At 35.9% G+C, this 14,271-nt stretch overlaps 1 protein-coding gene across 1 annotated transcript in view; it reads left to right on the top strand.

Moving 5' to 3' along the window:
• The first annotated feature begins 7,852 nt into the window (after positions 1–7,852).
• The window catches only part of Ndg (Nidogen), a 185,222-nt gene continuing 178,803 nt past the window's right edge, over positions 7,853–14,271 (top strand). The window contains exon 1 of the mRNA XM_081758985.1: positions 7,853–8,120. Within this exon, the coding sequence (XP_081615111.1) occupies positions 7,917–8,120 (204 nt within the window). The 5' untranslated portion in view covers positions 7,853–7,916. The remainder of the gene's footprint in view (positions 8,121–14,271) is intronic.

Genomic DNA, 14,271 nt, shown 5'->3' with positions numbered 1-14,271 from the left:
CACAACCTAAACACGACACTTTGTGGCACATTGATGGCTCGTGCTATTGCTGTCGTGTGTGCCACCTTTTTCCAAGCGCCCGATGATCCAGTCTTTGGTAAACGCATCCAAATGACGTCTTTGTGTTATATTCCATTAATCTATTGCCGCATTTAACTGAGCAGTACCCTCCGCTAACTACAACACACCGCTCACTACACACACAGAAATCGCCTATTTCTAGTCCAAGCACTAGTATTCGATTTCTTCCCATAAAGGGTCAGGCGGACGTTTGTCATAACCAGTTCAATGCTCCTCGCAAGCAATACACGCCATTTACCACAATTCCTGTGCTCGCGATGCCCTTCCCGAACTTTACATGCAACTTCTTGCTTTATGCTTAAGTTTTGGATATTTGGTGTATCCTTGAGCGTGTTAGCTATGGATTTCCAGAACGTTGGTTTTATCGTTGTTGTCCAAATATGCAGCCAGCAAGGAGCACTGATTTTATACCGTGCAATTTATTCTTGTGAGGTTGAGAGAAGAAAAGGTTTACCGTACCAAGCTGGAAATGAACAGGAGAAACTGGAGAAACGTGCTTGGTGGGTACTAATTAATATACGAACCGATCTAGTTTGTTCGCTGAGAATGACAGAAATTAGTGGTGACATGTTAACATTTGATGCAATTTCTCTGTTGTTTGGAAAACTTGTTTCACTGAAAATCGACCAGTCGTTAGTAAAGTTATTCAGTGTTTTAATAGGACGTTAATTATTGTTGTTGGGAGTCTAGCGTCCGGTTTCAAATACTGAAGCTACAGCCAGTGGCGGTGAGACCCGTGAGGCCCGTGGACAATGAAGGTGGTGGGCCCTTAGCTTGAAAAGTACAAGGAATCATAGTGGTATCAGGACTCAGTTTTAAGAGTTGTATTTAACAAATAATGATTTTGAGATAAACACTATAATAATGGAATATTTCTGTTAAATAGCTATTGAACTCGACTTGCTTATTTAGTACACGTAGTTTTATTTATCCCTTTGTTAGAAAATAGCTGAAAACCTAGGGATACTCGAACTATAAGGAATTGACATCCTTCTTAATAAAATTTACATTTTTAAGAAAAACACACAAAAGTTGATGGTAACGATAACACTGGAGAACGAATTTTAACTTTTTTCATGCTTCGGAAAAGAAAAGTACATTTTTTATGCAAATGAGGATGCTGAATACGAAAATGACAATAGAAATGCTGAATTGGTTATAGTTTAAGTGTAATCAACAGACATATGTATTATGTAGTGTTAACACTTTTAGATTCTAGCATTTTCTATGTTGATTTTCACTTAAGTAGCTACTGTTTCAGTTGTTTTTCACCCGAATATTATGTTTTATATGTTATTCGCTTCAGAATAAACCAACCTTGCAAATGGTACTATGCTCATATGTATATGATCTACAAGAGAAGGAAAATTTGAGGTAAAATTGGGAATTTTCCGTTCAAAAAATCCTTTTAATTAAATGTAGCGTCCCTGGTGCGGCCCCGGCCACAGGTACCGAAATATAATATATCTTGAATCTAATTTAATATGTAATGGAGGAAGTAAAACTTTGCTGGGTTGTATCAAAGGAATATATATGAATGTTCTTTGCTCTTGGCTTCAAAGATTTACGAGTGGGTAGTCTTAGTTTTTATTTAGTGGGAAGCCTTATCACAGCTCTCCTATTCTCATAAAATGCAGCCATATTTCATGTACCCGAGTTGCAAACCAAGAAGTATGGTTAGGACTTTGAAGTCGCCACATATATTCCAATTATATTCCAATTATATTTTTCCATGTTAGCATATGTTTCCTTCCAGTGCACTGCATAACCGATTGGGATTGATGGCAACACATTTCTATTCTTCACTATCACAGCTTTCAGACTTAGTTTTATGTGTCTATGAACAGTCACGATTCATCGGGATTATGTTCTATGTTCAGTTTACACATAAGACCAGTTATATTTTTTACAATACACTATGTCACTTTTCACTGAAAAATACTCTTCCAGGGGCTTCTGACATATCCAATCCTGGACATTTTAACCCCTTCAGAAAGAGCTCCCCACTGCTTGAATCTGGATGCCTGTGCCACTTTCTGACAACCCCAGGTCCCTTACAATGTTATTTAATTCATGTTGAGTGATCATATGGCGAATAGATGATGATATGTTGGTTGTGAAGTCAGGATCGGTGAATGGCGAGGAATCTACACCAGGATTTGACATACTTGGGTCGATTTTGTCCGCCCCTTGCTCTTCGTCGGATGAATCACTGGAGTAAGATACGGGAGGTTGTGGAACCTTTAGGTCTTCAGAATGTAGCACAGGACGAATAGCTGAAGGGATATTGGGATAAGTATCTAATAGTTTTCTTTTTCTTTCTGGAGACACCTTCAATTGAAGGAACCATGCAAAAATAGCAGTTTGAAGTATGATCTGTCGGCTCTTTCCATATCATTGGAACTGCAAACGGTATCCAACCCCGCAAATTTATAGAACAATTATTACAACATATACTGTATGTGGTGCCCACTCTCCCACTTTACAGCCAAACTACAAGTGGTAGGCTTTCTATATGATAGGCGTGAAATTTCGTTTGTGATTGACAAATGTTACTTCGCCGCAAACGTAACAAAAACTGTGCACATTGTTAACACATTTACGCGACATGTTTTCTGGTCAACACGGTTATATAACAATTTTTAAAAATAAATAACACCACACTTTTAACCCAATATCTCACCACGACCATGTCCGGGATGGCAAATTGTAACTACAAAACAATCTTACACAACATGTTTTCTCTGTCAAACTCTTCAATATAAACTAAACCGTGATGTGGTTGTTTCTTTGTCAGCGATGAAGTGCAAGCGATACGGATAGCAATAAAGCTAACCGTCAAGCAATGGAAGTTCATTGAAATAGATAGCTCATGTTGCCACAAACCCTTAATTTGCGCGCCAGAGTACGTTTGAAAAACATAAAAAAAAAGACATTGCATAGCCTTGAAAGAGTTTGAAACAAGAACAAGACGTTAGTCACTAACTCCATGTCTTATGTGTTTTTCTCTGTGGTTTTCAAGTTTACTCCTGCTCTCTCATGCGTTCTGCTGTGTATGTGTACACAGTGGGAATTAAAATGAACACTTACGAGCTTTCATTGCCGTAAAGTTGTCAACTAACTTTTCTTTATCCAACTGTATTGCAGTCATTTTCTATTGAAATAATATCCAAGTTATCAAGTCTTTCTTGAAACATAGTAGACCGTAAAAAGGACTTGATTATTTTTAACTTTGAAAATGATCTTTCAGCAGAGGCAACTGTCACAGGTAATGTCAGGAACAAGAGGTACGCAGTAGTTACCTCTGGTAAAGATCTTACCATTCTAGATGTTACAAGTAAATCAGACACTTCACACTTGCTGTAGTCAAATTTTCCAGACTTCCTTTAAATTCATTTCTAAAAGAGCTTATATCATTCATCAAATCGTTACTTATGTCTTATGTATATTGTACACAAATTTTTGGTTGAATCTTTCAACTCTAATTCTGACATTTTTAACATTCTGACATTTTTAAGGAAACAAATTTGAACGGCCTTGCCACAAACTTAAATCCTGTAAATATGTGTTCCAATTGTCCTATTGCAGTACCCACTATTCTGTTAAAAACAGTCACCAAAAATTTATCTTCTGCATTTCCTATAGGTTCAATGCAAGACAATTCCTCAAAAATACTTGATTTTTCGATTCCTTTTGTCTTGAAATGTGTGGGATACTACCCAACTATCAGCAAGAGCTTTTGCTGTAGGCTGTCGTTCCAACTGTTTCCAACTGTCGTTCCAACTGTTTCGAAGTCGTACAAGGCTGTTTTCTGCCGTACTTAACAAATACACTCCTACACTTGAATCTTCTGAAATGGACTGTAGTTCTTTGGAAATTTTATTTAAACGAGAAATAATTTCCTCCCAAACCACCAACAGAACTATGAATTCAAAACTTTCTAATTTCAAATTCAGAGATTTGGCATCACTTCGCTCCTTAGATTTCTTAGAAGTAAGCATTATTTTGCTTAGAACTTGTAAAACATCTTTATAACGACTTTTGAAAGCCTTAACATCCTCAATACGTGAGGACCATCAGGTTGGGCACAATTTTTTAAATGTAAGTTTCTGAAAACTATTTTCAGAACCGAAAGCTATTTCTGCCCAACAGGGCAAACTATTCCTGAAGAAGTTATAAATTTCCCTCACAATATCAGAAAAGAGTGTAGCTTCTACTACTGTGTTAACAGCATCACTAATCACGTGGTTAAAATTATAAGACGCACAATGTACGTAAGGTACAGGAGCAGAGATAAAATCTTTTAATCGCTTCTGTACACCGGTGTATGCCCCACTCATAACAGATGTTCCATCGTAACTCTGCCTTCTACATTTTTGTATGTTAAGTTTCCATTTATTTTTTTAACGGTAGTTCATAGAACATTAAGCAAATTTTCAGCATTTGCTGTCTCAATATAAATGTATCTGAAAAAGGTTTCAGTAATATTCCAAATTTCTCTTTTAAAATTTATGTTAATCCACCTAATTACAATACTTACTTGATTGCGCCCTGTAATATCACTGGTTTCGTCTAAAATCACAGCAAAATAGTGAGCACTTCCGATGGCTTCCAGGATATGAGACCGAGTAGCATCGCCTATCAATGTAATAACTTCATTTTGAACCCTGACACTGAGATACTTTATGCGCAGAACGATTCAATAATTTTTGTAACATTGAGGTACAAGATGCACAATGCTAAGAAAATTTCCACCTTCACAAAATCCTAAACTAACACTTTCTTCATGACCACAAAATGGCAACCAAGTACAGCAAGAGTGAGAATGATTGCAACGATTCTCTGTAATACTTTCTTTCAGAAGTTTCTCTTTTTACGGAATTACAGTTCCTGTTGCTTGTCGATGATGTTTCCTTTGTTCCACGAAGAATCAAATATTTCCAACGATTGTCGACGAAAGACAGGCGTCTCATGCCGACGAATCTTTAAAGATAGATGTTTGATAGGATACTCCGTTAATCCAGTCCCAACGCATATCAAGTGATGATAGATTACCAAAAAGCCAACATACCTCGCAGTATGGAGCTTTCAGTCGATGAGAATAGCACATCTACTTCCTGTGAATTTGTAATCAATGTGCTGTTGCGCTGGAATAATGTTTTGTTGAGAAAATGGACCTATTCTGTTTTTGTAATTTAATTGAACCAGTGGGTTGGCACGTACCATGTTCAATTATGAAGTGTTTTAGTTCGTTGCTTATAATTGTAGCCGGATATTATCCTCTATCAGTTCGATATTTGCGATGAATATCAAACAAAACCAACTGGGATTCACTAGCGTCTCCAACACCCATACTTGTATCTTCATCACTTTTGCTGCTGGCAGCACGACTTCCCTGTTGTTTCGATGCAGCCACACTTTCTTCAGCTCTGTTATATTGACTACACTTGCCCATTTCAACTTCAATTTGATGAGCAAAATCTTAAAGTCTTGAGACATTAGTATATTGTTCATCATTGTTGACTACGCCTTCTTGATCTTGATCATATTCAACTTCAGAGCTACCTGTAGTTTGTGTAAGTGGAGAAATAAGGGTTGTCAATTTCGGTACTTTTGTCAATTTTTGGTGTTTCGGTCAATTTCTTCAACATATTAATAAGACTCAATTCTGGAGAGTCAGTTCCCTCCTGACTCGTGAATGGATTTCCTGACAAATATATGTAAAGCAAACACTCCGTTGTAATACACTTACTTTAACAGTTTATCACTAATTCCTCTTAATTACATTTCTTACCTCAGTATGTCATCAGTCTTTAATATGAAAATTATATTGAAACAATATAAAGAAATTACAACTTTCCCGCCTCCTATAAATACACTCCCGCCGGCCGTAATCTAATTCACTACACAATATAGGATAAACTCATTTCAAACACTCGTGGATACGAACACAGTATAGAAAATCCAGGAATAACATATACAATGTATGAAATAGCAGAAAGTGCCGCTATAACATTTTTACTTATAAAGGCCCACGGTTGAATAACAGCCTACTGAAAATGGTCTGTACAAATTTGGTCTCACTGTGAAATTTAGTAGGTAGTTGTAGGTTAGAAGCGATCCAGTCGTTTATTTTAATAGTAATATCTGCCTACCTGAGGACCCCTCACCGTCTGACGGAGCTCGGGGCCTTTGTCCACCCTGTCAACACAGAAGTTACGCCACTGCCTACAGCTAAGGGCTCTTCCCAAAGCTCAACCCCACTTTTTTGAATTTTAATGCAAAACTCAAAGATAATGAAGAGTACCAAAAATGTAGAAAGTGAGCCAGGTACTACCTATAAAATATTATTAAATAAACTAACAACCAACCCCAAACCAACCTTTTCTTATAGACCAGAAAAAATCAGGTTTCACAGTGTATGACGTGACAATTGTTGGGCATCCAAATTTATACGTTATATGGAGGGTGTCGAAAACAATTATTTGTTCATATAATGTCATTTTTTTTTTTTTTTTTTGATACTACCCAGCTTACTTCCTACACTTTTTATATTCTCCATTATGTTATTCACTAAAATTAAAGAACATTGGGGTTGAGCTTAGTGGTGAGCCTCAATGTGGAATCCGAACCACATGAGTTCTCACCGTAACCGAACCCAAGTCTCCCGTAGAGAGTTCTCCACTATTCTGTTGAATTAGAATTTATTAATATGTATATGAGTACAAAATAGTTACTTAACGACGTTTATAAACGATTCACGGAAAGGCCGAGTTTCTGCTGTTTGTGGTTCTCCCTTTCAGAAATTATTTACATATTATGAGATGGCGGGTAAATACTTAATACATGTTGACAACACAAAATTACATAAGGCTATAAATACTTAATAAGTTCATAATAATAATAATGATACACGAACATGGTATTGTCTCAATTTTCAAGTACTCTTAGTTTTTTTTCTTTTTTTTCTTTAAGTTGCCAAAAGTTTGTAGTTCTCTGATACTCCGGGTAAGGTGTTCCAAATCTTAATAGGCCTACATTGGTACCTAATACTTTTGATGCCATAATTTAATCATGATCTTGGTTTTTCAAGTTCTTAGTTTGTCTTTGCATGTGTGCTAACTGAGTGCTTTATTTCAACAAATTGTGGTGAAAATATAATTGCATCTTTCTTCACGATTCTGTTGTCTGCATTAATTCCTTGAAATAGGAGCTACAGTGTACTAATTACGAGAATAAATGAGCATATCTCATAAAGGTGTAAATTCAACAATAATTACTACTACTACTACTACTACTACTACTACTACTACTACTACTACTATTAATAATAATAATAATAATAATAATAATAATAATAATAATAATAATAATAATAATAATAATAATAATAATAGATCAATCACGATAGTATTTCTTATTTTACGTTATTGTGCACTATGCATGATCACTACTACTATTTCTGTGAATTGATCTCTTTTTTTTACAAAAAAAAAAAAAATCATTGATATGAAACAAACTATTCATTAAAATGTTTTAACTTAGAAAGCACATTCTTGAACTTAAAATTTAGTATTTATCTAAGGCGAATGACCTGATTATAGAGACCTTTTTCTTTCTTTTTTCATTGCTGAACAACCCTCGAGTCAATTAAAAAGAGTGACCGGCGCCGATAGGCCGTAGAGATAGATTACCGGAGGTCATTCTTAACTTGTACTCTGTGAGACAGGGGGCAGGGTCACGTGGAAAGGGCGCTAGAATGATTATAGCTTTGTTCCTCTCCATTCGTTCTCATCATAGTACCCTAGCTGCCTTCATTTCAGTCTGTGAAGAAGATGGCGGCTGTACAGCAGTGGTGGTGCGTTTGTTTAAGTGGTGTTTTATTCTTGTTAACAGAAGTGGTAGTAGCTTACCCAAGGGATGATTTTTATCCGACTGGTGAAATTCATCTTCCAACGGACATTGATGAGGCATCTAGTCCAGAGATAACGCTACAAGTGCCGATTATTTTCTACGATCAGAAGTTCTATACTATTTATGTAAGTATAAAACTGACCTTGGATTGTACTAATATATTTTACTTGGTATCTTCAATATTTTCTTTATGAATACCATACATGAAATAAAAAAAGAGGTTAGTTGACTCCACAATCTCACAATTAACTGTCCACTTTATTTGTTTATTTATTTATTTTTTTACTTTAGCATCTAGTAACTTACTTTCTCATGTTGAAAATAACTTAAAGAATAATTGTATCTGTAAACATGAAATGAAATTTTTCGGTTTAACGTCCCACGATTATGATCAACAGGCTAAAGACGATGATGAAAGCAAGTGAATAATGATGGAAGAATTGGTGGAATGAGAAAGTGGGAGGAAATAGGAGCACCCCGAGATAACCCACGGACACGATATTGTCCACCACAAACTTACTTGGCCGGGGATCGAAATAGGGACACCATGCACCAGAGATAAGCGCTCTACCACTGAGCCACCGTGCCCCCTAATTGTATATATAATAATAATAATAATAATAATAATAATAATAATAATATGTAGAAAGCTTTGTGCATAATAGCGTGATCCTACGTCCCGAATCATCGAGATTGTCCCGTTCTGAGAGTACAAAATATTGTTCCGATTATTTTAAAATAATATTTTTAAGTTTTTTTTCACTATAGAACGTCATAATTAAGTTTTTTTTTTTTTAAATATAGTTACATGTTCATTATATAACATTGCTTCATTATGTTTCCAACTGCATAATAAACACTATTTTGTTTCACATTTTCTCAACTTTGAACTTTTTGCTATGAAATAATTAATTTATTGTAAAATAAGGTTTCGCCGCGATTATTATTATTATTATTATTATTATTATTATTATTATTATTATTATTATTATTATTATTATTATTATTATTATTATTATTATTATTATTGATGTCTCACTTTTAGCTGTTGAAATTATGGTTACTGTATATGCAGGTATGCTAAGAAAAAGAGAGAGAGAAAGAGAAAACTAATTACACTTTACTCACGGACGTAAGTGCAATACTTAAATCATAAGGAAGCATATAACGACAGCCTAACAGAGACACACAAAAACAATCTTTTGGTTGAAACAGAACTATCAATGAACAAAACTATGTTTTTTTTTTTTTTTTTTTTTTTTTAATATCGCCAAGTTTTAGAAAGCAAGTAAATTGAAAAGTATAATGTATTTTGAAGCTCGATCACTAAGATCACAATCCAATTACCTTCACTAGAATGCAAGTTAATTGATCTATTTATTTAGTTTTGTCCCTTAAGTGAAATACAGACATATACAACCGATGACTAACTAACGATTATGGTTGCAGCTTCATGTCGAGAAGGTGTCGTAAAAGATGTTTCGTCTTGGTATCGGAAAGTCTTGTCTGAAACTTCGTCAGGAAAATTCTGTCTCGTCTCTTTTAGTGGAAAACACTACTACCTATGCTTCAGAAGTGATCATTGTTTTACTGCTCAATGGCAGACTCTGTACTAATACGTGGCTTATCGTATTATATAGTAATTACTACTGCATAGTGAAAACTACTGTATATAAAGATTGCAACCTTCTAAAATTAACTTCTTGTAGGCCATAGATGGCTGTCGTTTTAGAACGTGGAAGATATTAAAGTATCACTCAAACAATTCTATGAAAACCTGAATGTTCATAGCCACAGAAAAATAACTTAACATTAAGTCCTGTGCTGTGCCAAGTAATTTCAGACCACAACTGACGTTATTGTCCTCTGCAAAAACCTCATTTATATAATCGTCTCAGCTTCATAGTCTGCAAGCTCCATCGTGGCTATATGATTAACAAACACGCTTTTGGTATGGGAGACCTGAGTTCGATTCCAGGCGAGAGCTCATGTGTTTCTGATTGTACATTAAGCCGTAGGTCCACATTTGATATAGCCTCAATACTAAAAGGGACGCTAAACTCCAATTACACCACTTCATAGTCTACCCAAGGAACTCCTCTACCGTCTTCCCAATTAAAATAGATCAATATATTTCCCATGTGAATGACATGTTAAGATATTATAAGTTTACATTAAATCAATTTTAAAATGTTTTTATGTAACTAAGAGTAGACATCATAGACAATGCTCCTATAGTTTTTCATCTTTCTAAATTTTACTTTAAATCCTCATATATATTTCTTATCAAATCCTAAGCGATAACATTATCGAAGTGAAATAACATTTGCTTAAGAAAAGCAATCTTGTTATCGTCTTTATTTTACATTTGATCACTTTCTAATGTGAAGATTGGTCTTTGTATAAAATATAAATGAGATGATATACTAAATGTTTGGATATTTTTTGACATCGTTTGACCTGCAATCAAATATTATCTAATGTGTTCTCTCTGTTTATTCATATCTCGGATATATTTCTGATTACTGTGACATTGACATTGAAATTATTCGAATGTCACAACACAAATGAAGTCACTCGCTCAACTGCCTGTTCACACGGGTTACTATACGCAGCAGATGATTGTCATAATATATTGGATAGTGGTTACACGCGAGACGAGACGAGTAATAAGAGGTTCTCGTCTCGTCTCGTCTCGTAATTTTTTCTCGAGCTCTCCTTTCGTCCCGATTCTCGGAAATCTGTTTTCGTTTCAACAAGGTCATTACATAACAACACTCAAACCATCTTTATTATTGTGTAATGCTTTGCGTATCTTTCTCTTAAATGTTTATAAATGTTTTTTTTTTGTTTTGTTTCTACAATAATTTTATTAATGCATAGTTCTTTTTTTAAAGAAAAAATATATGAATCATGTAACACTAAAACAGTGTTTGACGTGTAAGACTTGGGTCTTGTGAGATTTCTCGTCTCGTGTAGAAAACGAGACGGGAATTGCCATGTTTCACAATTTAAAAACGCACTTCTCGTCTTCTTTTCGAGACGAGACAATTAATTTCTCCAGTCTCGTAGGCAACACTAATGAAATGAAATTAAATTTTTCAGTTTAACGTCCCACGCTTATGCCATTTGTTGTAGTTTCAGTGTTGTAGTTAGGGATGCGCTCGAGTCGAGACATGTCTCGAATCTCGACTCGACTCGACTCGAATTCGAGTCGAGATTCGAGTCGAGACACTCTTTGTAAAATTCGAGACGAGTCGAGACAAACGTATTTCTCGACTCGAATTTTCGAGTCGAGACTCGAGTCGAGTCGAGACAGCTGGTAAAAATCTCGACTCGACTCGAATGTCTCGAAAATCTTTCTATAATTTTTAATATTATTTTGAAGAAAGTACTCGCTCAGAAACACTCGGCACGAGAATTTCGGAAACTGCAGGACTTGTCAGGTGTTCGAAGAGTGCTGTGGTGATTGTCTTCAACAAGTGGCGAAACCAAGAGGAAAAGACGTCCAAATGTCGAGGGGTTGGGCGCCCGCTACTTCATTAAAGATGTGGAGAATAAGAACGAGGACAGAAAAAGAGAAAGAGAACACTGACCGTTGGGAATTATCCCTTGTTGAAGCGATGGTTGGAGTAATAAAACCAGTTAGTATTTCCGCTGTTGTATTGTTGATTTCACAGAAATGTTCAAAAATAAGCAAAACGTGACTCTGCACAAGATGTTTACTGTTTTTTTTTTTATATATATATACCCATAGTTTTATTATTGTCAACTGAACCCTGAGTGTCTGGGATGTTTCTGTCCCTTCTCACTTTACAATTTGAGAGGGGAGGGGGTATTATCATCAGGGTACCACTAGTAGTACACCGCTAAAAGAAATGCTTTAGTGCTGCGTCGGAAGCGGCATGTTTTGTATATATTTCTTAAAATGTTATCCATTCATAAAGTATAAATTCCCCCACCCTCCCCTCATTCTGTTTCCAATACAGAGAACCGACTCTTTAAATGAAGAACGAACCCTGAACCTTCCCGAAAATGCTAAAATGATTGATGCGTACAAATAACAAATCTGTGGATGAATCAGAAAATGCAGATACATGAGAAGATACTTGATGCAGTGCAGTCCAACACATGTAAATAGATTTGAAGTGTTCATATTTGTGTATGTGTACGTGTGTATGTGCTTGTTTCTGAGTATTTATATGCGCGTGTGTCTCGTAATTGTTATATTAATATCCACTGGATTAAGTGAAAGTATAAAATGGATTTGATGACTGCCAAATTGACGTAACATTGATAAGTCATTATTTTTTAAATATTAATAATATTAAATTAGATTATGGTTTAGCGTCGTTTTTAGGAGCAAAGCTCTACAAGACGTGAACGTACAGTTTAATGTCGGATTTGAAACACATGAGCTCCTACCATGAATCAAATCTCGTTCGAGAAAGGCGCATCGCTAACAACATAGCAACGGGGAGCTAAACATTTAGTAATATGTATATTAAGTTGTAAAATTATATTCGTTTAATTTTCACTAATATAATCTTCACAATGTAAAGCATTCGCTAGACACGTTATCTTGTTTAAAAACTGCCTATCTCTTATGTTTCCGTCTCGGGGTTGGACTGCGGGATGATAGAAATCCGAAAGAGATGTTTTTATTATATTTTGTACAGTAGATCTGCTCCTTCATAATCTCCGTGTTTGACAAGAATGAACTTCCCTGGCTCACGAAAATGTATACGTAATATAACAAACCATGCACATTAAATGCCAGACTAATATAGCAAACATTGAAGATGTTCTCCTAGAAAATTTTCTTCGGCCGTCCATGTCTGGAGGTACACAGTTTTGCAACTCAGTGGATACGATGTGGATGTATTCAAAGTCCACTGATTTACCCATCAAATTTAAATTTTATAAAAATATTATCAGTGAATACTAACCTGAGGAGAACTATTTTTTTTTAAATTCGAACGCAAAAGCAGTTTTTTTTTTCCACCAGGTCTCGGTAATCATCCGGTACGAAAACTGAAGTTTGTACAAGTGTTTCCCCAGCAATTTCTTTGAGAAAGGGGTTCTCCAGGAGCGTTATTTATGACGTAATTCCTGCGTTTGTTATATACATATATAGATATAAATATAGATATACTGTATACATATAAAGATATGTAGGAGCGGGTCTTTAAAATTAGTTCGGAAAGATAACATGAAAATCTGGTATAATTTCCAAGAATCTATCTAATCTAATATAAATAAAATAAACAGTTTGTTTGTGTGTTTGTCTGTCTGTATGCGGCCTGGGGACCAGACGAGTGGACCGAGAGTTACCAAATTTTGGTCAGGGGTACCTTGGCCTAGGCCCGAGATCAAGACGAAAAGTTGTTTTCAAATTTCGAACCAGGGGAGTCTCATGGGGAGGCGTTTACGGGAACCGGCTTGGGAACCAGACAAATTGACCGAGAGTTACCAAATTTTAGTCACGAATACCTTGGTCCAGGCTCCAGACCAGAGTTAAACGATTTTGTCAAAATTCGAACCAGGGGGGTCTCAGGGGTTGTTTACCGGGACATGTAAAAGTAGTATAAAATAACAGATATTAGTGTTGAATTCATAGTTTTCGCGGTCGCTGAAATGAATGGTGAAACTCCGATCACATTAACTTCCAAATTCATGCTATGCGGCACCGGGTCGGGGGTCAACGGGAAGGGGGAGTTGAGATATCGAGACATATAAAAGTAATCCACAATGACCGATATTAGTGTCAAATCCATAGTTTTCGCGGTCTCTGAGATCAATAGTGACACTTCCATTAGCGATGATTTGCAAATTCAGCTACAATCGCATGTGGGCCGGGAGTCAGCGGGGAGGGGGGGGAACCGAGACAAGTAAAAGTAATACAAAATGACCAATATTAGTGTCAAATCCATAGTTTTCGTGATCGCTGAGAACAATGGTGACACTTCCATTAGCGATGATTTGCAAATTCAGATACCATTGTATGCGAGCCGAAAATCAGCGGGGGGGGGGATATACCGAGAGATGTAAAAGTAATCCAAGATGATCGATTTAGTCTCAGATCCATAGTTTTCGCGGTCGCGGAAATGAGGGTAATACTTCCACAGGCCTTGACTTCCATGCGAAGAATGGGTATATTTATCTATTTATCTAATATATATTGATCAAAAAAATTAGGGAATCAGATGAAAACACATGTAAAACTTCTTACGAATAATGTGATAACACTGTATCTTGTCCAGTTCAGATTAAAAT

The sequence above is a fragment of the Thermobia domestica genome, chromosome 5 (genome assembly GCF_964235325.1).
Source record: "Thermobia domestica chromosome 5, izTheDome1.hap1.1, whole genome shotgun sequence".
Taxonomy (NCBI): domain Eukaryota; kingdom Metazoa; phylum Arthropoda; class Insecta; order Zygentoma; family Lepismatidae; genus Thermobia; species Thermobia domestica.
The sequence above is the reverse complement of the archived record's forward strand: the minus strand, read 5'-3'. Positions and strand labels throughout refer to the sequence as shown.